At 32.0% G+C, this 26,735-nt stretch overlaps 1 protein-coding gene across 1 annotated transcript in view; it reads right to left on the bottom strand.

The window, feature by feature from the left end:
- The window catches only part of LOC141491396 (ephrin type-A receptor 6), a 1,165,986-nt gene that overhangs the window by 878,287 nt on the left and 260,964 nt on the right, over positions 1 to 26,735 (bottom strand). Inside the window, exon 3 of the mRNA XM_074192302.1 lies at positions 3,869 to 4,532. Coding sequence (XP_074048403.1) covers positions 3,869 to 4,532 — 664 coding nt within the window. The remainder of the gene's footprint in view (positions 1 to 3,868; positions 4,533 to 26,735) is intronic.

Below are 26,735 nucleotides of genomic sequence, written 5' to 3'. Positions count from 1 at the left end.
CCATCAGTTAATAATTCTTTCCCAGTCCAAACAATTTCTCTTCTCCTCTATTCTTCCTGCTATTTCCTGGAAAGAATGTGCTACCATTAAATTAAAAAAAAAAACAGAAACCAATGGAATGCTGCATTGTGAGGCTTCAATATTTCTGAAGGGAACCCTGGGGCCTTTGTTATTCAGCACAAACTAAAGAATAACTTTTTCATCCTAATTGATCTCTTTCAAATGTTGTTATTGCTATCTTAATTCCATAAAAAGATAGGCAAGCAGGATGTCAGCAATAGGCAGGATTTGATTCATTCAGCATAAAAATCTCATAAAAATTATTTCATCATTTCTTGATTTTGTCTATTATATCAATGGTCAGCATTATATTTTATGTGAAGATATGAATAAGTAGTGAATCTAAGTACTTATTAAAGTAGAAATTTAATATTAGAAGTTCTCAGAGAAATAAAAGGGATTCTAATCATATTGAAAAGAATTCTTTTGAAAAACATTAAGTCTTTTAATGCCCAGAACTATCTACAGTTTTCCAAATGTTCTTTTTAAAAAATATTTTTATCCCTAGTATCTGCCTATGTGACAGCAGCTAGGTTGTGCAATCAATAGAGTTCTAGGCCTGGAGTCATTCATCTTCCTGAGTTCAAATCTAGCTATGTGACCCCATCCAATTCACTTAACCCCATTTGCTTCATCATTCTTCATCTTTAAAATGAACTGGAGAAAGAGATAGCAAAGCATTTCAGTTTCTTTTCAAGAAAACTTAAAATTGGGTCATGATGAGTTGAATACAATTAAAAATGACTCAAGAACAACAAAAATATTGCTTGGCATTTTAAAAGCTTAAGTTAAATTAAACAAAATATTTGAAAAAATAATAGAAGAACTGAAAGAAGTTTGGGCAGCGGTTAAGTGATTTATTTGTTTAGACTCCCAGAGCTAGTAAATGTCTGAATCTGGGAATAAAATTGTATCTTTCTGATTCCAGGTGCATTCTACTCACTGCACCTCCAAGCTATCTCTAGAATACAGATTAAAAATTTAGACACAATTTAAGTCACTAAGGACCTTACATTCCAGCATTGGAATAAGACATGACTACAAACAAAAATAAGATATACACAAAATAAAGCCATGATGGAAGGACATCTATAGCTACAAGAGTTAAGAAATACTTTTGAAGGAGGGGGAATACAAAGGTGAGGACAGGAAGCCCTCCAGGAATGTGTGTGCAAACACCATAGTGGGAAGTATAAATTTTGTAAATAGCAACATTAGTCTGAGTTTCACCATCTTGATAAGTAATGTTCTAGATTACTCTTTCAGCTGACACTTTGGGAACACACAGATTAAAATCATGCTCTCTTTAACCCCATTGTCTATTTGTCTGTTTGTTTGTGGGAATCACTTTAAGAATAGTCAGTAGCAGAAACAATTTAGTGCAAAATTCCCAGTGTCCTGAGGAACTGATCTCTACTTGGTATAAGTCTGATGCCCTTGATCATTCAGTCAGAATTACTAGTGTCATTACCTGAGAAAATACTATTAGGGACAGTGAAATGGAGCATGAAATTTCATATCTACAAGAATGGAAATGAAAATTCATTTTATACATTAAGAACAGAGCTAACATTTATTTGACACCTAAAATTGAAGAGGAGGGACCTGCTTTTAGGAGACCCCAGTCCGAGTTCCCTTGCAACAGGGACAGAAGAAACCTTTTCTCTTGACTGGGTAACTAGAGCACCAGAGTGTTCTACTAGAGTGGGTCTGTCTTTCTCTTTCTAGTTGCCTTCTGAAGAGGCGAAGGATCCACAGCATGGATAGCATGAACTAAACTGAATAGGAATTTGAAATTTTGCTATGTTTTGTTTATTCTATTAGGTCTAGGTTCAGGTAGTGGAGTCATAGGGCCTAGAGTCATTTTTGATGAAACATTCAAGGCTAGATTTTACTACCAATCCAACAAGGAAAGTCTTCAGAGTAAAGCTATATGGGAACTGAGATAGGATATGAACCTAATTCCGTCTGTCCCCAGAGACTGAGATGGTTGATAGGGAATTCCTCCCAGGTTTTTTTGGAAGTAATTTTTGTATATTGGACTTCATAGACTTTTGAGGTAAACCTTCCTTTACAAAAACGATTTTGACTGCTAAGTGATAAAAATAGAACTGAGTGCAAAAGGACCCCTTAAGACTGGGGGAACCAAGTTGATAGGAATGGAAATAATGTGAGACAGACCAAATACCCTCAAGTTCTCTTTTGGGTAACGGAGAACCCTGGGGAGATTGAAGGAAATATAGCACTCCAGGTTCCCCAGGTAAACAAACAGTCTGAACAGATCTAGCATAAGTGACCACTGCTCAAAATCTAATCTAATCAATAGGAATTATTACTAGATCAACTAAGAATCTTCTGTGAATTCATTTTGGCACTAATAATAAACTGAAAATCAGAGATAGAAAGAAGACAGCCTCCGTAATTAAATAATTAGTGTGCCCATGTAGTTCATACATTTTCTTTAGTGTTGCTTTGTAAAATAAGTCTCCTGCTTTCAATTCACAAAAATATGCAATTATTTTTAATTGATTCTTATATATATATATATATATATATAAATTTTTAAAAATTCAAGGATGTGAAGATAAATAAGAAGACAATAAATAAGAAGACAAAGTCACTTTCCAAATAATAGGGCATCAGCAAGCAGTCTTTTACATGGCACTAATTACAATAAGATATATATCAAGCAAGCTTGTTTGGAATTTTAGAAAAAAATTACATTTTGAAAAAGAAAATGAAAGTATTAGTTCTTTGAGTATTGTTGTGAATTTCAAAATAGAATATATAACTAAAAAGATACCCTCACTCTTCAATGTTAATAGAATAAAATTAAATAGAATAGGAAATTCAGTCCAGTGTAAAACAAAATGCAACTATTTTACAACTAATAGGAGAGAAGTCCTCTTAATATTTTTCTATTACCTGGGACAATATTTTATTATTAATCCTCAAAACTAAAATACATATAAAAATATTAAAAAAATCTAGAAAATGTAACTATATTTTTCCACTGAAACTTTATTTAAATTACTTAGATATTATTAACTGCCAAGTTGTAAATAAAAAAATGAAAAAAACCTTGGAAACTATTTGTACAATCATCTCATAACTGAATGTGCAAAGATAACATTAAGCTCCATAAATAATGTTTACAAATTGAAAATTTCCTGACAATTAGTTTGCACATATATCACTTCTTTCAAAATCAGAAGAATAAAATAATTAAGTTGTTTCAAAATTTCATCAAAAGTATTCAATAGTAGCAAAACAAAAATTAGCATTAAAAAGGTCAATTTTTACCCACTATATATAAGATTCAAATAAATTTAAATTAAGTTAAAAACAGAACTTAAATCAATATTTAATTTTACATAATTTTAACATATATAATTTAATTGAATGGACTAAGTTTACTTCCTTATAACTGAAACTCCTTTAGATATTATTTGCAAACATGTCTTTCATCCATGAATTTGTTTCAGAAGTTCTGAATTACAATATTATATTATTGTTTAAAAAAACCCAAAAAGGACCAGAAATTACTGGAGCATTCATACTAATCTCTAACTTTACTCATTAACCTAGGGAAAAAATTTGCATTTTATAAAATGTACCCCTAATTTCCATACTTTTTAGAGATTGGGGATGTGAAGAAGGAACACTATTTCACAACAACTAATATTTGCCAGCTCCTTATAAAATCATGCTATTAAGAATTTTATTCAAACATTAATTATCAGATAAATTCACAACAGATCTGACCTGAAAATGCATAGTGCAATATAAATTGATATTCCTTCCTTACCATGGCAGGAACCATCTACTTCCTCATATCCTACACTGCAGATACACCGTCCCAGAGGAACGAGCCAATCTCCATCAGCTCCACAATATAACTTTGGAGTATCTCGCTCTTCGGCGCTCTTAACACAGGATCCCCGAACTTCCACCAAAGAGGAAGAATCAACCCTTGGAATAGTATCAGGAAACATAGCCAAGTTACGAACTGTGAAAGGGCACTTTTTGTAGAAAACACGCACAGAAACCAGAGCAATGCATGCTCCAATGTCTTGAAAAGCAAGAAAAAATCCTTTCCTGTTTATTGGTCCCACCTCACGAACTTCAGTGTTGAGTTTAAGAATGCGATCACCCAAATCCATCTGGGTAAAACTTTCATCAGCAGCAATAGTATCAATTTTAGTATATTGACTTGGCCTGAATTTAACTCCATGAGACTCATCGGATTCCATGTAGAAAAGATTAAAAGTTTCTTTACAAGTTCCTAAGACCCAGGGTATGCTGTTGCAGTCTCTCAGAGTAAACTTCATTTCCACATAGAGTTTCTGGGCTGCATCTCGGGAAATCCAATTTGTACGAAGCCAGTTGTTTTGGTTAGGTTCCATTACGTTGCATACCTGATAAGTGTGAATGGGTCGATTATGTTCATCCATTTCAGTGATGGCATCCCACTATATAAAAAAATAAAACAAAGTTTAGCAAGTTTCACCAATAAAAAGACATTTAAAAAGTTTGATTGTTTGCTCTGTAGCCCCCCAAAACATAAAAATGAAGTAATGTGTGAGGTTTCTCAAAGAAACAAAGTCTAACTTCTTACACTGGTTCAGTTGAGAGTTTGATCAAATGAAATCAAACACAGTAAATTTAATCTAGTTACTTCAACATCTCTTAATACCCAATTCTGATTAGCATTACCTAGAACCAGTAGTACTATAAAACTTGAAGTTACAGGGGATAGCAGATATAAGTTGGGCTTCATACAAAAGAGTGTTTATTATTTTTAGTATACTCTGCAATACTGCAATAACCATAACAATTGTGATAGTGAATAAATGTAGTTGGGAACAAGATTGGGAGGCAAGAAGTATTTATTAAGTTTCTGCTATATGTCAAATACTGTGGTGAGTACTTTACAAATAGCAGATCCTTTGATTCTTGTATTGATTTTGGGTGCTGTTTTGGGCATCAGATAATTCTTGATTTTTTTTTTAATTCAGGTAGTGATAGATGTTTATATCCCTAGCTACTAGGAAGGCTGAAATTGGTGGGGCACTTGAGTCCAAGAGTTCTGAGTTCATCACTTCACCTCTATCTGCCTTATATTCTCAACTGTAGAATGAAAGCAATAACAGTACTTACCTTATAGCGGTCTCATGAGGTTTAAATGAGATAATATTTGTAAAGTATTTAACACAGTAGATACTTAATACGTGCTTGCTCCTTCTTTACATTCTAGGCTTCTTTTTACTCAAACGCCCACATAATATCATATGCCTCTCTCCAGCTATATTATAGATTAAATTTAAGCAGCTAGATGGGACAGTAGGTAGAGTGCTAAGCCTGGAGTCAGCTAGGTGACTTCAGCAAATCAATTTACCCCATCTGCCTTAGTTTCTTAATTTATAAAATGTGATAGAGAGTGGAATGGCAAACCACTCAAGTATCTCTGCCAAAGAAATATCAGAAAGGGAGTCACAAAGAGTATGACATGACTGAAATAACTAAACAACAAAAATGGAATAAATAAAATCTTGTAGGATAAACAGGCAGCATATATAGCATATATAACACTATTTCCATGAAAAATCCATTTTACATGGGGGAAATATATTTAAGCCTATGGATTAAGTATTCCAGTGGCAAAGGATTTAAAGGCAAAAAAATGAAACATTGCCTCATTTTTTACACGGAGCAAACATTTTTGTGATGTCATTTTATTTTTCTAATAATATACAAAGATAATTTTCAACATTCATCCTTTTGCAAGCTTTATAGTTCCACATCCCCCCCTCCTTCTTTGCCTCCCCCTTCTGCATGGCAGTGAACAATCTGGTAAAAGTGGCACATGTTCAATCGTGTTAAATATTTTTATATTTGTCATATTATGAAAGGATGAGAAAGAAAAAACAAGTTTTGCTCAATTTACTTAGCATCAGTTCATGCAAGTCTTTCCAGGCTTTTCTGAAGTCTGCCGATTTACGATTTCTTTCAGAACAATAGTACTCTATCATATTTATGTACCATAATTTTATCAATAATTCTTAAATTGATGGGCATCCCCTCTGTTTCTAATTTTTGTCATTACAAAAAAATAGCTGTTATAAATATTTTTTTTGTACATGTGGGTCTTTTCCTCTTTCTGATGATCTCTAGATTGCTAGATACAGTTGTATGGTCCTTTGGAAACACTTCAAAATTGCTCCCCAGAATGGTTGGATCAGTTCACAACTCTGCAGATGGTGGTTTTCCAGTTTTTCCATATCTTCTCCAACATTGATTAAAATGAAAAGAGGAAAACAACCTATCTCATAGGTGTAAGATAGCATACCAGAGTTGTTTCATTTGTATTTTTCTAATCAATAACAATTTAGATATTTTATATGACTACAATTAGCTTTAATTTCGTCATTTGAAAAACTGCCTGTTCATACATAACTTTTGACCATTTATAAATTGAAGAATGACTTGTATTTTTATGAATTTGATTCAACTTTTGACCATTTATAAATTGCAGAATGACTTGTATTTTTATAAATTTGATTGAATTCTCTCTATATATTTAAATTAGTCCTTTATCAGAAATAATGGCTGTGAAAATTATTTCCCAGTTTTTTTGAATTCCTTCAAATCTTGATGGCATTGGCTTTTCTGTGAAAAAAAAAATTGTTATGGTGAGGCTAGGTGGTGTAGTAGATACAGCACTGGCCCTGGAATCAGGAGTATCTGGGTTCAAACCCGGTCTCAGACACTTAATAATTACCTAGCTGTGTGACCTTGGGCAAGCCACTTAATCTCATTTGCCTTGCAAAAACCTAAAAAAAATAAAAATAAATTGTTATTAATGTAATCAAAATTACCCATTTAACATTTTATAATGTTTTCTATCTCTTCTGATGGATAAAGTATTTCTTGTTCTCCTTATAGTCTTACGGTAACACCGTTTATGTCTAAATACTGTAATGATTTTGACCTTATCTTGTGAAAGGATATGATATGTTGCTCTATGCCTAGGTTTTGTCATTCATTCTCTCTCTCTCTCTCTCTCTCTCTCTCTCTCTCTCTCTCTCTCTATATATATATATATATATGTATATATGTATATATACATATATATATATATGCTGAATTATGTAGTTTATTTTATATTCTGATACTTTGCTAAAGTTGTTCATTGCTTCAAGTAATTTTAAGTTGATTATCTAGGATTCTCTAAGTATACCATCATATCGGCAAAGAGTGAGAGTTTTGTTTCTTCATTGTCTATTCTAATTCCTTCAATTTCTTTTTCTTATTTTTTTTTGTGGTTTCATGTACAATCATCTTTTGTATTGCATTATGTTATGGAAATGATTGCTTTATTTCCTTAAATGAAAAATAAATGAAACATAAAACAAAATAAAGGTTTTATGAAAAATGATCTTCAAATTCTGGTAGAGAATGCCCTCTATTTACCCCATAGTCAAAATGCAATTTGAGTCTAGGAGTAGAAAGAATGATTAGCCACAGGAAATTATTACAATATTGTCTATTTCAAGAAAGATATGAATCTTATGTTGATTCCTGTGTGTAGAAGTTCTGGTTCTCATACTCTTAAAACCAACACATTATCAAATTTGTTTTTGCATTTATTTTTCTATTAAACATAACCGGGTAAGGAAAATAGTTTAACAAGATTAAGTTCAGTTCATCTGCCAGAATCTCAAATAGAACAAGGGATATATTCTCTAAATTCTTTTTTTCTCTCTTTTTCTTCCTTCCTTCCTTCCTTCCTTCCTTCCTTCCTTCCTTCCTTCCTTCCTTCCTTCCTTCCTTCCTTCCTTCCTTCCTTCCTTCCTTCCTCCTTTTTTAAATGTTATTTTACTTTTTCAATTACTTGCAAAGATAGTTTTCAAGAGCCATATATTTGTAAGTTTTTGAGTTCCACATTTTTTACCTTGTTCTCTCTCCTCCCCTCCCTTCTCCATTCCATTGAGTTATCTGATTAGGTATATGAACTTTTTATGCATCTCCTGAATCATTTTGATGATTTGAAGAACATTTAGCTGAAGAATATTCAAACATCAAATTTTCTGTTCATCTATGTTCTTTTTATCAAGTCAATTTGAAAGTCCTTTATTTCATCAAAAATCCATCATTTCCCTGAAAGAATCTTTTTTTTTTAAATTTTTCAGGGAAGTTGATTATTGGTTATAATCCAAATTCCTTTTCCATTTGGATTAGTATATTGCAAACCTTCTGATCTTTTAATGTTGAAGTTAAAAGTCCTGCATAATCCTGACTGTGGTGCCTTGGTATTTGAATTGCTTTTTTTTTTTGCTGATTGCAGTATTTTCTCCTTTCTCCTGATTCTGAAATTTATTTACAATATTTCTTGTAATTTTTATTTTGGGAACTTTGTGGACGTGAACAGTGGATTCTTTCAAGGACTATTTTACCTTCTTGACGTAGGGTACTAGGGCAATTTCTCCTATTAATTTCCTGAAAGATATTATCCAGGTTCTTCTTTTGATCATGACTTTCAGGTAGACCAATAATTCATAAATTGCATCTACTCTATAGATTTCCAGGTCGGTTATTTTCCTTAGAGTTTCTTTTCATTGTTTTCTATCTTTTCAGTTTTTATGATTTTGTTTAATAGAATCTTGATGTCTCATAGAGTTATTAATTTCCACTTTCCACTTTTAATTTTTAAGACTTTATTTCCTTTATCCAGCTTTTGTGTTTCCTTTGGTCAATTTAACTTTGAAAAGAGTGGCTTCCTTTTTCCATAAGACTAATTTTACTATTACTACCTTCAGTCATTTCTTTTGTGGCTCTTTTCCAGTTTTACTTAATTCTTCTGCATGATTAATTTGTTTTCTCAGTTTTTCTTCTTTCCTTTTTTCTTTGGTTTAAAAAATCTTTTTTGAATCCTTCCAAGAAGACTTTTTTTTTTGGATTCAAGATCAATGTATCTGAGGTTTCTTCACATGTAAGCATATTTTCACTGCTTTTCTTTTCTGAGATGGTGTTTTGAAGTTCTTTATTACCATCTTACTTTTTTGTTTAGTTTTCTCTCTCTCTCTCTCTCTCTCTCTCTCTCTCTCTCTCTCTCTCTCTCTCTCTCTCTCTCCCTCCCTCCCTCCCTCCCTCCCTCCCTCATTTTGAAAGTTGAGCTGAGCTCCTGGGGCACATGGAACATAGTTCCAAACTTTTTGTACTGTGATCCCTAGCTTTCTGCAGTCCCATCTCAGGTGCTCCCAGCTTTCTTCCTGTGTTTGGATAGTTCCATATAGTCCCAACTGTTGCACCAGCATTCTAGGGCTTGAACTTCAGCTTTCACACTGGGGCTGGGATCCTTACTGCTGGCCTGCTATACCATTGACTGGCTGAGTTCACACCCAGGTGTTTTAATTATTGAATTCTAATGTACTTAAGAGTCTCCCACTGGCTTCCCAGCTTCCCTGTCTTTGCTGGGCTGAATTTCCCTTTTACCACATGTGAGACAGACTTTTCCTGAAGTTTCTCCAAGATAAACTAAAAATTGTTTCACTCTATCGTTTTGTGATTTCTGTTTTTTTTGCTTGTTTTTTTTTTTTTGCAAGGCAATCAAGGTTAAGTGGCTTGCCCAAGGCCACACAGCTAGGTAATTATTAAGTGTCTGAGACCGGATTTGAACCCAGGTACTCCTGACGCCAAGGCCAGTGCTTTATCCACTACGCCACCTAGCCACCCCTGATTTCTGTTGTTTTAGGGCCTCTTTAGATCCTTCTCTGAATCCTAGGAGCATACCATCTTTGAGAGAATGTGTGACCTCAGGGATATTCAGAATTGTTTTTATAAAAGAAAGCACTTAAGAAAAGTTTTGGAGGAAAATAAGTGACATATAGGAAGCCAGCTCACACACTGGAGAGAGCTCCAGACCAACTGAGTTCTAATTTGGCATGCTGACCATGACATGAGGGAGGTGATTCCATGACAAGCACATGGATTGGATATGAGTGAGGGAGTGCTATGTAACCAGCCTCATTTTGTCCTTTGAAGTCATTTGGGTCCAATGGCCAAATATGAATCAGGATGACTGGAGATGGCTCTTGATGTAAGATAATTGGGATTAAATGACTTGCCCAAGATCACATAGCTAGGAAGTGTCAAGTGAGTGAGATCAAATTTGAACTCAGATCCTCCTGAATCCAGGACTGCTGCTCTAACCACTGTACTACTTAGTTGATCTCATTACCTGGGTGATAGTGGGTAAACCACTTAATCTGTTTGTCTCACTTACCTTATTTGTAAATGGCAAAAACAATATCAACTATCTTCCAGGGTTTTTCCGATAGTCAAATTTTTGTAAATGATAATAATTCCTGTCATATTTTAGGCACTTAATAAATGCTAATTATTGCTGTAATTAAATAAGGAGGGAGTGAATTTCAGGCTTGTTGTAGGAGGATACTGTTTTGTGCCTATCAGCTAGATTATCTTTTACTCAGAAAAATGTTGAAGAGGCCAGAGACAAAGATGGAAAGTTCTCTGAAAAGCTCTCCATTTATTCAAATACAAGTGCTTAAATACCCTTTTTCACTCCCAATCCCAAGGCATTCTCTAATTGCAACTCAAACAATGCCATGTGCTTGTTAAAAGTTTACTTAGTATTCCCACACACAACAGTCCCTTACAGAATACAAATAGAATGTCACATAAAAGAAAAAGCATGAAAATTGTTTTTTCTCTTAATAGATGGTGAAGGCAATAAGCATTCTTGGAAAAAAATTTGTAAGCTGATTTTGTAATGTTATGTGAGCAACTAGAACTTGTTTTCTTAAAAAAAACAACATGTAACTATCAAAAAAAATAAAATAATTAAAAAACAATTACATGATAAAAAATTTTATACCATATTACAGAAACCAAAGTAGGACAAATACACTCAAAATATATACACACAAAATTTCCATATTAGAATAAGAATAGCTTATGAGAATTATTAAAAATATCACAAGTTAAACCTACTTCTGTCATAATAAGCACATCAATGAACAGATCACTAAACTCCTTCAATTGTCTCTCTCTCTCTCTCTTGCCCACCTCTTTTGAGGGAAATGGCTATCCCATGGCATCATTCTAATGGAAATCCTAACATTGTCCTCTACTGAAACTGAAAATATGCTGAAATCCCTTTATCAAATGGAATATTATTGAAAGGACTTTCTTTTTTTCTGAAAGAACATTTCAATATAATATCTCACAAACCTAAAAAGTAAACATTAATAGTGTGCTCTCATCATTGGTTTTCGGTTTTTTCATAAAAATTTTACCTAATGAATAAACCAAAAAAAGATCATATTTCTATAGTATTTTAAGGTTTCTAAGATATTTTCCTCACTATATGAGGGAGGTAATATACAAGTCAAATTTATGTATTTACATTTTACATTTAATATAATAACTACAATAATTTAAATACAAGTATTTATAGAAGAATTATTATGTGCACAATACTAGGGGGAATGTATCCAGGTTTTAATTCTACATCATGGTATTTGACTCAAATATTCTGTTATGATAGAGCTGAGGTGATACATGCAGATATTCATATTTATGTACATTGATATAAACATAATTAACAAAAGAATGTACTTTTTTGTTATATGGCAGTAGGTCTTTTCAGGAAGGATAGAACATATACCATTGTCTGAGAAAATTAAGGAAAGCTTCAAGAAAGAGATTGATCTTAATTCAGACTAGGGAGGATGAATATTATCCACAGAGGAGCAGGTAGAAAAATCATATCATTATCAAATTAATTTCCAGGAATAATTATTATATATGTTAAAATATGAATATAACTGCATCTCTAGATAGCAGTATCCTGCTGATGGAAGGGTATTTTAGAAAGTTCCAAGTTTACCAGAAGTATGACAATCAGTTTGCTCACTGGTTTCTCTTGTAAGGTATCTTAGGTACTTATGAGATGGAGTACCACATTAGGTATTCATATCAAACTTATTTCTAAATTCATAAAGAATGAATTTTATTTTGACCTTGAGTGAATTACCATATAAATAAGCTTACCAAAATATTAAAATGATAAAGAATTGTATTAATGGAAAAATTACATTCTTCTCTCTCAATTCTAAATCAGTCTCTGGTGTTTGGGGTCAATCTATTGTTTTAGGCTACTGACAGAATTAGTAACAATTGATTTGGGTAGATTCAGATTTCCTCCTTTTCTTTTATTCTCATTACTAGACCCTCAGTTTCTGAAGACAGCTTCTATTCTATTCAGATCCCATCCAGATGGGCAGCCATTGTGTTGTGCTCAGGTTTAGGAAGAGATAAACTCTTTCAGAAGTAAATGACAATAAAATTTAGGTCCAGTTACTCATTCTCTCAATAATTGTTAATCAAATAAATTGTTTCCATAGGCAAACTCTTGTTGCCAAAAACGGCCTATAAATTACAATTCTGCCATCATGATTGTCTTTGATTCAAAAGAGAAATGCCAAATTACCATCTTTTTATTGAAATGCTGACATTATAATAACATTATTAAATTATCTATAAATCACATCTCTCAAATCTTTTTTAAACGTCATACTATCATATGTGAAATTATATTTATTCATTATGCTATAACTTTTTTAAAATTAATGCTCCTTCTCCCATGTTTGTTCAATAAAGAAACTTGTAATCTTTGATAATTTGGATACAGAATAAAATTGAATGCATTATTTGACTTGTAAGCATGTTTTGTGCTGTCTTATAGAGGTATCTGAGAAACCTTAAGAATTATCTAGATAGTACCCCTATTTGTGGTGGAGAAAAATACTTGACTTGACATTTGCCTTCTATAAATATATCTTACCCATCAATGAGTACATCTTAGTTATATGTCATTTGAAAATCTCCATTCCCCATATCCATCTCCCTGGAAAGTTTGCCTATTGCTTTTTCCTATGATTATGGTTTAAGGTTTTCTGTTACATATATCAATTAATGAGTGATTTGCCATGTATGAAAGGACTAGAAAATCTAGACATTTGTTTGACAGCAGAGAAAATAGATTCTCCTTTTCTGTCTCATCCAAATAGAAATCCTTTTCTGTCTCATCCAAACTACTTGGTCCCATGTCTATCTATTTAACTATATTATAATTTGTTAGCTTGTTCATTTAAATAAACTCTGGAACAGTTTTAGTTCCTCTGCTTTCTAAACTTTCTCTTTTTTAAGAGCATGAAAAAAATCTTTGCTGTTAAAACTATGTTGTATGAATCTAAATATTTATTTAGTTATTGATAAAATAAGAGAATACATCAAAATATTAAAAATAATATTAGAAAATTGAAATAATTTCCAGATCCACTATATACTAGACTTCTAGTAGTTAGCAATCATTATTAGCAATTTAGAAAATCATCAATGACTAGATGAAAGTAAATATGATTTGTTGACACAGCATATATACAACATGGGACTGGGATGAAGAGGTAAGTTACTTTAAAATAGAACTGAGATCCAAGAAGACTTCAATAGATAAGTACAGTAGTTTTAATATAACAGAGTGAAAAACTAAACATATAATATGTTTAAAAAATCAACTACATGTATATAAGATGGAGGAAAAGTATCTAAACAATACTTTCTTTGAAAAAGATCTATTGTTAGGTATCAATACTATGACAATGAATCAACTATGACAATCCCTGGGAGGTAAGTTTTATAAGTATTTTCCATTTTAGAAATGAGGAAACTGAGACAAATAAGTTAAATGTCCAGGGTTATTTAGCTATATTTGAAGTCAAAATTGAACTCACGTCTTCCTGATTCTAAGCCTGGCACTCTACTTTTAGGTTGGCAACAATTTCCACTTCCTCTTATTACTACAAACACCTGTTAAATAATATCCCACAAAATATGAATCTAAGCACATTACTTCATCTTTTATAATACTTAAAACAATTCCTTTCACTAAAACTCAGACTCATATACTATAAATCAAAGTAATTGATGAGATTTTTAGAGCACATTAATAGAAGTGTGGTGATTAAAATAAAAGGAGGCAGTGATACTATTGCTTTCTGCTCTGGTCAGACCATATCAAGAGTATAATCTTTTTGAGAACCATATTTTAGTAATGATTTTGACAAATGAGAAAGTATTCAGAGTAGGATAAGATTATAACAAAGCTGGAAAATATACAGGAAAATTAATATGATTTTTCTAGGAAATGGAGGAGAAGGACACAAAGGGAGAGGAGAAAAGACAAGACAGAGAGAACTTGAAAATTTTCTTCAACTATTTGAAGGATTGTAATGGAAGAAATGATTAATATTCTCTCCCTGGCTTCAGAACTAGGAACAACTGGTAGAAAATGTAGAGAAACAAAATTGGGCAAAACAGATTTAGAATATGTATGAGAAATGTCTTTTGTGATAATTGAAATTATTTAAAAGTAGAATAAATTATCATAGTAAGGGAGAGGATTTCCTATTTCTAAAGATTTTTTTAGGTTTTTCTTTGCAAGGCAAATGGGGTTAAGTGGCTTGCCCAAGGCCACACAGCTAGGTAATTATTAAGTGTCTGAGACCGGATTTAAACCCAGGTACTCCTGACTCCAGGGCCAGTGCTTTATTCACTGCACCCCCTAGCTGCCCCAGTTCTAAAGATTTTTGAACAGAGCAGGGATAAGTAAATGTTGGGAATCATATTAGAAGCGACTCTTCTCTAGGTAGGAGTTGGATTAGTTAGTCTAAAGTCCTTTCAACTCTGGGATTCTGGAGGTCTAGGATAATCTTGCTCAGCTGCAACATTTCTTCTCACTTTCACAAATCTTATGATTCAAAAAGCCTGTAAAAGTGATAAATAGTTTTTCATTAATCCATTTTTGTTGTACTAGTATTTTCCCAAATTCAAAGAAAATTGCTTAGAAAATGATACATAGTAACAACCAAGCTACCTATCAGGAGAAAATTCATTCAACAATATTATGTCCTCTACAAAACCTTAATATTTTTACTTTCTTTTTATTTAATGCTTTGCTATATTGATATGAGTATTCTATGTTGCCTTAAGCCACATTCAAACATAAGTCCGAAATAAGAAATGTTTAAAATTTAGTGTCTTTTATAGAAATATACAGTTGGCAGATTTATTGACCTAATGGCAGAGCTAATAATTGGTTTAATATTCCCATCATGCAATTTACAAAATTTCTAATGTTTATATGCCTGCAAATATTGTATATAATATTGGTTAGTGAACAAGCTCCATAAATTTACAAGTTTCAATTAAAGCAAGGGTGGGGAATAGCTGACTGGTAGGTATATTTGGTTCAGTTCTCCTTTTTTACATATCATGTGAGCCTGTAACCTAGGGTATATTTAATACTATGGCTCTGAGAATAATTTCTGTCCTTTTATGTTACTGGGTCAAAAGTGTATCTTCAGTGTATGATGCATGATTCAATAATTCTGTGAACACTCCCTTCCATCAACCAAGTAAAGCCTTTACGTTTTTGGAGGTGGTCATCAACATTGCTGCTTCAAACACAAATGGGGTTAACCCAGTAAGAAATTTCTCTTACTTTAGAATGATACTCTTAAAATAAGTATAAAAAGTCTCTCTTCAAATCCATCCTGCAAGAGCTTTTAACTTTACGTTTAGGCAAGGAGTTTGTGGAGGCTGCATACAGTATGTAGTCTATTTTATTTTTGTTGCTTTGAATAGAATATAACTTTTAGAAGGAAAAAGCTCAGATCTCTCAAAGAACTAAGATAGAGGATCAACTGTATCTTTTCCCAGGACATTCAGAGGGAAGTCAGTAAACTGATTCACAGATATGAGTTAAATTTAATCTCATTTCTTTAAACATGAAAAACCTATGGAATTCCAAAGGATCATAAAACTTTATTTTTAGAAGTAAACACTAAAGTGAGAAAATAAAGCAGATTAAGCAATGTTCTAGCTCTGAAGAGCCTCATATAAACTCTTTTTTTTCTCATACAAACTCTTGAAGAATTAACACTTCAAAGCTCAGTGATAACTTATCTGGATTCCAAAGTCCCAAAGAAGATGAGAAAGTGAAAAGAACAATTAACCTTAGACTAATATACTCACTTGAGTGTAAAGAAAGAGAAAAATAAACTTCTTAGTCTTTGTGTGTCAAGGCAGACCAAATAGCCAACTCCCCTCACACAAATATGTATATATATATATATACATATATATGTATATATATACATATATATGTATATATATACATATATATGTATATATATACATATACATATGTGTTTATATACACATATGTAGATAGAATGGAGCTACACATTTGCTAACTTCCTAACTGGTGATTTGTAGTTTTAACAATAAGATAGAAAGAACTCCATTTGATTCATTTCTTTATTAGGTAAGATGAGTTTTTTGACTGAACAATCAGAGATGAATGTGAACAGAGCCTGTATACCTATTTGTACAAAAGTCATAATGTGATAGACTAGGGTGTATACTAAGCAAGCACTATAAAATACTGAAAATATATGAGAATAGATTTTACAAAATCTGAAATCTGAATTTGAGAGGTTGTAGTGAGCATAGCATATAGGGAGAATTGTTTTGTCAAAAAGAAAAAAATACTGTTAATAAGAGATTAAAGAAAGAGAAGATGTTTCATGTTGAAGAGGGATTTAAGGTTTCAAATAAGGAAGAAGTGTTAACTGGGAAAATTATTTCTATATTCTTGGAAAAGAATTCAGTACTCAGTACATTTTTTTGAGGTAATATGTGAAGAGTTTAGATGAGATGGCATTTTAAAGAAAAAAGAGAAGGAATGAGGAAATGCTGGCTGTGGGGAGTAAAATAAAGTCAATTGAAAAAGAATAAAGGTTTGACATGTAACATGAAGATCAAACTGATATCAGGTAAGCTTAATTTTTAGTGTAGTCACCTTTAGCACAAGATTCTTCTGACTGAGTGCTACTATGATCATCTTTGCTATTTCCTCCATTAGATTTTAAGATCTTTGCAATTTTTCTTTGTATTCCATGTTTATATTATAGTATGTAGATGGATCCATTTGAAAGGGAGTGTAGCTTTCTCCAACTATTTTCAATAGCAAAGAAATATGATTATAGAAGACAGACTTGGAAGATGATCCAAGAATGAGAATTATCAGAATCAGGATGACTATAAGACAAGTGGATAAAAGAACCATTAGAAGAAGGCAATGTATAATTTCAGTGTTAAATAAATGACCAAGAGGGAAATTTTAGAGTAGGGAGAAGTAGAAGAACTAGAAGGTGTAGTAAGGATAACTAATAAATTTAAGAGACCTGAGGCAAAGGAATTTATGATTAGAGGAATTTTCAAATAAAAAATCATAAAGATTCCTCACATAATTATGAGAACATATAAAATACTTCCTTCACTCCAATAACAGAGTGAAGTTCGAAGTTGGGAGAGTATGAACTGAGAGCTCAGGGTTTCTGAAGGTTCATTGGGGACATTGTGTGTGAGGGTGGGTGGCTCAATTAGAGTAGAAGACAGAGACAGTTATTAAACTTTTCAAAGAGAGCAAGTCACAATAACCAGGCTTGAATTAGATTATATAAATGATCAAGGTGAAAGTTAAAATAAAACAAAACAAACTAAGTTTCAGTAAGAAAAAAAGTCATAGGGCAACTTCATGGCATAAAGCCCTGTGACTGGAATCAGAAAGTTCAAATCTACTGTGTGACTGTGGTTATGAAGAAGCAGACTAACAGAACTAAAAAATAAAAACACCAAGAAATAAGTAATAGGATGTTACAATGGCTTCTAATTGGTCATCATATAATTGCTGACTATAGAGTATTTCAACATTTGTGAAACACTTTTTTACATTTTTTGTTTGATTCTGAAAATCTTAAAGGTATGAATATCCTACTTGTGCAGATGAGGAACCTGAGAGCCTTAAAGGGTTTGTGATTTGTCTTGGAGTGAATAACACCTATTAAATGTCAGATTCTATTTGAAATCAAGAGTAGTTGGACACATATTTATTCCCAAATACTTTAAAATAAAATTACTGTGATTAAAATCAATATTTCAATTTTAATTTCATTAATCAACAAAATAAGATGCATCACATGTTTTACTTTTTCTGGTTAAGGTTAGGAAAAGAAAAGAGCTCCCATAGGCTTATTCTTAGAACATAAAATATAAAGAAAAAGGATAGCATGTTCAAAAAGCAAAATGGGATATAATTGACATAACATCTGAAAATCAGAATTTTTCATTAAGGTCTGTAGTTATTGGCATAAATCTGTTTTTGCAATGCATCAATGTAGGTTCTATATTTAAATGATAGTGAATTGCAAAGAATAAAGAGGAAAATACCTTATGGACAGCTAAATTTTTATTTATTTCTGTCAAAACCAATACGTTTTTAAGTGAAGATATAAAGATAATCCTTTGACCAGAGATGGCTCCATGGTATATGTGGAAAATAAATTAAGTTTTTTGATGGCAGAGTAGAAAGTATAATTTTCGTTTTTCCTAAAAATCAATATAATACAAGAGAGAAATTATCTAATCAGTTAATGTAATATGTTATATTAAGGGTATTACAGATATGTTTTTGAAAGAATAAATCAAAATATCTTCCTAACAAGAGTCAGGAAAAAAGTTTCCGAATTTCCATAAATTGAGTTTTTTAAATTAAAAAATGGAATCTTAAGAGTGATTCTTTCCTTTTCTTAGTTAAAAGTTGGGAAAATACATTAGTTGCTTTGTGTATGTGTTGGATTACATACAAAAATTTTCCTATTAATTTCCACACGCTCTTCTCTCTAAAATTTTTTGACTCATTTACAATACTGTATATACTTTATGCTATTTTATTGTAATTAATATTATCTATTACTTTTAATGGATTTCATAAATTATTAAAATCAATTTAAGAAGTATTTATTGAACACTCACTTTGTACTCCACACCATGTGTAGAGACATAGAAAAATGTTTCTTCAATGCACCCTAGAAAGCAAAGAAGGTGAAGCATTTAGCTGAGCTGTCCTGATGTATCTCTCCCCAAACCTTTAAAATGATACCTCCAATCAAATTCTGCAGCAGCATAACCAATAGAGTAAGATATTTTAAGTGGCCTGGAGTTCACCTGGATGGGACTAAATGTTGGTGACAAAAGCAACAGCAGCATTGGAAAATTTAAAGATAGAAATGGTAAGGGGACCTGGCAACTGGTCAGAAAGGGATTATGGAAAAATATCTGTGCTAATAGTGGAATCAGTACCAGAATTATTTGGCAATATACTTCCTATACCTACTTCTGCATTGTATTTCAGAGGCAGAGAGGAGGATTAGAGATCTAAGAAGTATTACTTTTGATCACAAAGAATCAGGACTCTGTGGCAATATTAATTGCTATCCCAAAGGACTTGAAGATTCTTCCAAATGTAAGAACCAGAGTATGGATCACAAGAGCACTGAACACATAAGTTACACCACCTTGGAATCACTGGAAATTTCTTTAATCTCAGAATTAGCTTTGAAAATACCTGCTCAAAACACTCTGAAGTTTGAGATGATGCTTTTCCCTCCCATCCCATCACATATAAGGAATAGAGTCAAATTTTAATATAAAGTCAAAAATCAAGAAATAGGGTAAGAAAATGAGCAAACTACAGTAAAAAGGAAACCACAAACAAAAAAACTGTACCATGATAATAGGAAAGATAAAGACAAAATCAGAAGAAGACACTGAATTTGAAATGGCTATAAGCAAACATAGGGGATTATATCCTTGATTGAAATGTAAAAATTGAAAAGGAAATAAAGATGATATAGAAAGCAAAAAAAAAATGAATTGTATTTTAGATACACTAAGTCTTGTGATGAACTATAAGCAAACACAGATATAAAATTAGATAAAGTAGATTAGAGATGCAGATCTGGGAGTCACTGCCATAGATAGAATAGAACAAATTGAGACTGAACAAATTATCTGAAAGTGATTGCAGACATAAATCATAAGTTAAAAAATCTTCCAAAAAGCATGCAACAAATCCATGCCATGTTTCTGTTATTCAATAGTGTATGTAGTATGTGCACAGACATATTAGAGCAAGAAAAGACCTTACAGATTCTTTGGTTCAATATTTTATGGTGAAGGAACTGAGATCAAGAGAGTTTAAGTTACTTGTACTGTGTCATAAAGTTAAGTAGAAGAATTAAAACTTTAACAGATCATATGAAGCTGAATTTATTAATTTTTCTAGTATATAATACTGATATATATATATAATTATATCAATTATACTATCAACTTTTATTAAAAAGGACAATTAAATATTCTATTTAACACCTGCTTCAAGGAGATGACTTTATTGATAAATTATAATAGGACTGGTACTCTTATGAAAGGAGATTAGGTTGTTCAGGATTCTGATTTTACTTGGTTAGAGTTTTCAGAAGGTTTTCTTTAATCAGCAAGTAATTTATCTTAAGGAATGATAATCCTAAAGCAAAACATTTCAGGAAATATACACATGTTATTTACATCTCTGCAAATACCTGTTGTGAAATATATTATCATTATTGCTGTTTAAATTAATTGCTACACACACACACACACACACACACACACACACATATATATACTTTAATTCACTAGTGGTTATTTACAGTTTGTTTATAGTCTAAAAATAGCTGTTGCCTCAAAGTCAGTCAAGATCATTGCAAAAATTTTAATGTCACCAAATCCTGAGCATTTATCTGATATCTATTTAATAATTGCATCTTCATTATATAGCTTAAGAAGTCATTGTTCTTTGAGAACAGGTATCTAGACAACATTTTCAGTCATGTAATTAATCAATAAAAATATATTAAGTGATAAGTCTAGAGATACAAAAAAGGGCAAAAAGAGTTTAGTATCTGTCTTCCTTCTTTTGGTTTTTCACTTTTAAATTTATGCTGCTTTCTAATATTTGAAATTGTAAGTTTGTCACTTCTATCTATAGTCAAAAAAGAAAAAATAAAGCAAAGAATTATCAGATAGGTCCATCAGGGGAATTAGAAGCTAAAAGCTGAGAGAAGATAGTAAATTATTGAAAAATTTCATTCTTTACCCATTTTGTTTTCCCTTTAGGTAGATTTTGGGATTATGGATTATTGAATCCTGACTGAGTCATCCTATTTGACCAACTACATAGATACTATAAGAGAGAGGATTTACTTGTTCTCTACAAATTACTGATATAAATCAGAAAGCAAAGATGACACTAATATTTTTATTTTCAATGGAGGGAGTAGAAATTTCATTTGTAATTAAATTTCCCAAAGGAGAGATTTTTTCCCAGTGGGTCTCAAATAAGGTATACCCTTAGCCCTCGAGAGAAAAAGTTTCAATGGAATATTTTTTTTAAACACATAAAATCAAATCAAGAGGGAGATAGACATGAAAGATGGCTTTCAAAGTAACATATTGAATTAATCCTTTAATTTATAATTATGAGCTATTCATAAAATAAACAATTTCCTACAAAACATTGTGTTCTTTTTTATTTAAATGCTCATGTGTGGTGCTTTTTGTCTAGGTAAGGACAAGAAAAAAATGAAATATTATACAAGGCAGGTCATGAACTGAAGGTAAATTTTCATTCTATTAAAGAAAAAAGTCAATATGAGCTACCTTGGTGCAAAGGGTTACAGTTCAGGACATCAACCTTGTTTAACTAGTTTTGAGCTAAAGAAAACAGTTGTTAACTTTATCAGCTATTCTCCTCAGGTGGGATAATTCTTTCCTGTTGAATAAAAAGTTTACTATCAGAATCTTGCTTGTCCTAGTTATCACCAGGCTTTGATGAAAAAAGACAAATGAGCTTTCTGCTACAAAAACCACTTTCATCTCCTACTTAGATAGCCTCCCTCTTACATAGAAAAGAAAAGATTCAACCTGCACTTTTTCCTGTACCCTAACTTTTATGTCATGCAACAGTCATGTCTTATATCTTCTATGAGGATGCCCTTATGCCCATATCCTCTAAGTAGAATTCCTTCAACTATATTCAATTCTCTAACTATCCTAAGCGAAATAAAATTCTCAAGAGTAACAAGTGTTATCTTCCTTAGTGGTATGCATGTAGTTTAATGATCTTGATTAGCATCTGTTTTCTCTTTTTTTTTTACTTTTTTAGGCATCTCTTGAATCATATTTGAAGATCAGAATTGCTATTCAGTTTTGGTATTTTTATGATAAATCTTTGGAAGCCCTCCATTTCACTGAAAATCTGTCTTTCTCCTTGTAAGAATATGGAATTTTGTAGGATAGCTAATTCTTGGTTGTAATCCAAGTCCCTTTGCCTTCTGAATTATTATATTCTAGACCTTTCCTGTCTTTTAATGTTGAAGCTGATAAATCTTGTTTAATTCTGGTTATATTTAACTTGCTTATTTTGTCTAGCTTGTAATAGTTTATACTTTGTTTGAGAGTTTTGAAATTTGATTATGAAACTCCTTGGAGTTTTTATTCTGGGGTCTCTTTTTGGAGATGTTCTGTTTATTCTTTCAATTACTATTTTATCTCCTGTATCTAGTACATTAGGACAGTATTCCATGACAATTTCCTAAGAGATATTTTCCCAGGTCATTTTTTTTTGATCTAGGCTTTTCAGTAGAGCATTAATTTATAAAATATCTATCCTGGTTCTGTTCCCCAGGTCATTTATTTTTCCTAATAGGTACTTTACCTTTTCTTTCATTTTTTGCCTTTTAATTTATTTGATGAAATCTTCATGTTTCATAGAATTATTAGCTTCTATTTGTGCAAAGGTTGAGATATCAATGCCAACCTCAGGACTATACTCTCTATAACTCATGAATAGAACCCAAATGTCAAAATGAACAAAAAGCAAAAAAAGTGTTAACCATGAAATGGTCCTATTAAATTAGAGAAGATGAAAATGTCATCTGAGATTAAGAATGCAGTGACAAATTACCTACATGGGAAGTCTCAAAGGAGTTTATGAATTGGATTCAAATCCAAAAACTAATGAAAGAGCTTTAAAAAATTAAAAATCAAAGAAGAATGGAAAAGAAGAAATCAGTGTCATACAGAAGAATCATGATAAAGTGATCAAAGAAAAAAATGGAATGAAGCTCATCAAAAAATAAAATTGACCCACTGGAAAATAAGTAAAATCAACCAACTAGAAAGGGTACACAACTCATCAAAAAGTAAAATTAACAAACTGAAAATGAAATATTAAAGTTAACTGAAGAAAATAAAACCCTAAATATTAGAATTGGACAAATAGAAGCTAATAATTCTATGAAACATGAAGATTTCATCAAATAAAATTAAAAGGCTAAAAAAATGAAAGAAAAGGTAAAGTACCAATTAAGAAAAATAAATGACCTGGGGAACAGACCCAGGATAGATATTTTATAAATTAATGGTCTACTGAAAAGCCTAGATCAAAATAAAATGACCTGGGAAAATATCTCCCAGGAAATTGTCATGGAATACTGTCCTAATGTACTAGATAAAGGAGACAAAATAGTAATTGAAAGAATAAACACTTGTCAGGGTGTTACCTATGCAGCCCAGACTTTGTCTATGAAGTGTTTTTTTCCCCTACTCACTCCAGTGTTCCCAGGGTTCAGAATTTGTCTGGGATTGGGTTCCTACCTGCTAGCCTACTATCTAGCTGAGCTAGGACCTGGGTTATTGAGTAGCTGCTGGGATCTGAACTGCTGTCTACCTTCCAGGATCACTTATAATGTCTAGGTGGCTGTCTAGCTACTGGATTATTGTCTAGCTACCTGGATCTGAGTTGCAATGAAGCTAGAAACCTCCTGCTCTCCTGCCTAGTTGGGCTATTCTCCTTTTTCCCTCAAAGAGAGATACATTTCTTTACTGAAGAGCCTTGACAATGTCTAGAGCTGAGAACTTGTTTTGCTCTTTTTTCATTGGTGGGATCTTTATTTTAATGTCTGTGTAGAAGTTTCATTTTACATTACATAGGGAAAAGCTCTGGGAGCTTGTTAGTTTCAAGCTGCCATTCTTGCTCTACTGTGAAAACTGAAACTAACATATTCTTAAAAGGCACTGTAGGCAATGAAGTAATATAATTATTAAACATTCATGCATCAAGTGAAATAGCATCTAAATTCTTAGAGGACAAGAAAAATAAATTAGAAAGAGACATAGATAGCAAAACTCTCAAACTCCCTCACTTAGAATTGGATAAATCTAAACACAAAATATAAAAGAAGGAAGAACATGAATAGAAATCATAATTGTGCTAGAACTGGAGAGAAAATTGAATGGGGATAGAAAGAAATGGAATATTTTTTCTCCAGGACATTGTACCTATACCAAAATTGACATAATGTTCTAGGACATAAAATCTTAGCAATTGAACGCAGAAAGGCAAAAATGTTAAATGCATCCTTTTAAGATCATTATTACATGTCAAAGACCATATTATCATGAAAAGATAACCTAAAAATTATTTGGAAATTAAATTAATTAATTATAAAGAATGAGTAGAGCAAACAAAAAATTCTAGAAATAATCAACAATTTCATCCAAGAAAATTACAACATTGAGACATCATATAAAAATTTATGTAATGCAGCCAAAACAAGTTTTAGGAGAAATATTATATCACTAAATGCTTATAACAATAAAATAGAAAAAGAGGAGGTCAATGAATTGAACATGCAGCTAAAAAAAGTAAGAAAAAGAACAAATGATTCCCAATTAAATAGAAATTCTGAAAATCAAAGAAGAATTAATAAAATTGAAAGAAAACCATTGAATTGACAAAATTAACAGTGGGCTTAATGAAAAGAATATATAAAATAGATAACTCTTTAGTTATTGTGATTAATAAAAAGAAAACCAAATTTGCTGTATCAAAATGAAACAATAAACTCTACTTCAACATGGAGGAAATTAAAGTAATAATTAAGTACTACTTTGCCTAATTCTATGACAATAAATTTGACATTGTAAGTCAGGGCTGTCCAAATGTAGTCAGCAGACTACATGCAACCCACGGTGTGATTTTATGCAGTCCCCTGTGGGTTTACTAAATGCTTTAATAAACAAAGCTGAGCTATTGCAGAGCTTTCACTAAAATGACAAATCAAAATATATTGTCTATTGTTTCAATAAAAACTTAAAAGTAAGGTTGGACAGCTCTGATCAAAGTGAAAAATGGAAGAATACTTACAATAACATAAGCCATCTAAATTATCAGATGAGGAAATAAAATACTTAAATAAGTTAATTTCAGAAAAAGAAATTGAAGAAACAATCAATAAACTCCAGATGAAAAAAAATCTCCAGGCCCAGATGGATTTACAAGTGAATTGTTCTAAACACTTAAAAGAATAATCAATTACATTTCTATATTAAGTATCTAAAAATAGAAGAAAGAATTCTCCCAAATTTCTTTGATGATACCAATATGGTGCTGATATTTAAACCAGGAATAGCCAAAACAATGAAAATTATAGACCAATCTTGCTAATGAATATTGATGCAAAAATTTAAAAGAAAATTTTAGCAAAGAGATTACAAATAGCTATTACCTGGATAATATTACATCATGATCAAGTAGGATTTGAACCAGGAAGTCAGGGATGGTTCAATATTAGAAAAAATCAACAAAAATGATCGTATCAATAACAAAACTAACAGAAATCATATGGTATTATTTTCTCATTAGATACTTAAAAAGTCTTTGACAAAATACAACATCCATTCCTACTAAAAACACTAGAGAATATAGGAATGATTGGTATTGCTGGATCAAAAGGAATACACATTTTTGTTGCCCTTTGGGCATAATTCCAAATTGGTCTCCACAAAGGAGCTTTTCCTTAGATACCATGCAATAATTATTTAACACCATCACAAACATTATATTATCTGAGGATGATAAAGGAGAAACATGGATGCCTATTATTACCACTACTACTCAACATAGTATGAGGAATTTAACCTTTAGTTATTAGAGGAGAAGAAAATGAAATTGATAGAATTTATATTGAGGAAGCAAAATTTTCAATCACTGCAGGCAATATATTGGTATATGTATAGAACTTTAGAAAATCAGTTAAAATTACTTGGAAACAACTAGCAACTTCATCAAAGTAGCAGGAAAAATATAAACTCACATAAATAATTAGCATTTCTATATAAGAAAAATAAAGTCTGGACTTCCAGCCAAAATGGCAGAGAGAAGACAGGCACTGTGTTAAGTGCTCCTCTTTCCCCGCCAAAACAACATGAAAGAAACCTTATTTTGTTTTTTTTTTTTGGTTAAGAAACTAATGTTTATTTTCCATCAGCATTTTTTCCAACACTATTAGAGCATCTGGGTAAAACTTAGGACCACTCTGTGGTAGTTCCTACTCATTCAGTGGCCTGAGCAGGAGGCAGGAGGAGCTGCAGACCAGTCCTCAGTATCCAGCTGAGCACTCCATTCTTCAGTAGGGAACTGCTGAATGGGTACAGATGGCACCTGGATGACCTCAGACCAATTAGCCACCTCTGACTGAGCAGCAGTGAATTCTAGGGCAGGTGCAGTCCATTCACCCTGAAATTCCGCCTTTGTCACTGCCTTCTCAGCTGTGGCCTGCTCTTCCTTTTAAATCTCCTCT

This window comes from Macrotis lagotis, chromosome 6 (genome assembly GCF_037893015.1).
Source record: "Macrotis lagotis isolate mMagLag1 chromosome 6, bilby.v1.9.chrom.fasta, whole genome shotgun sequence".
Classification (NCBI taxonomy): domain Eukaryota; kingdom Metazoa; phylum Chordata; class Mammalia; order Peramelemorphia; family Peramelidae; genus Macrotis; species Macrotis lagotis.
This window is presented reverse-complemented; position numbering and strand designations above follow the sequence as displayed.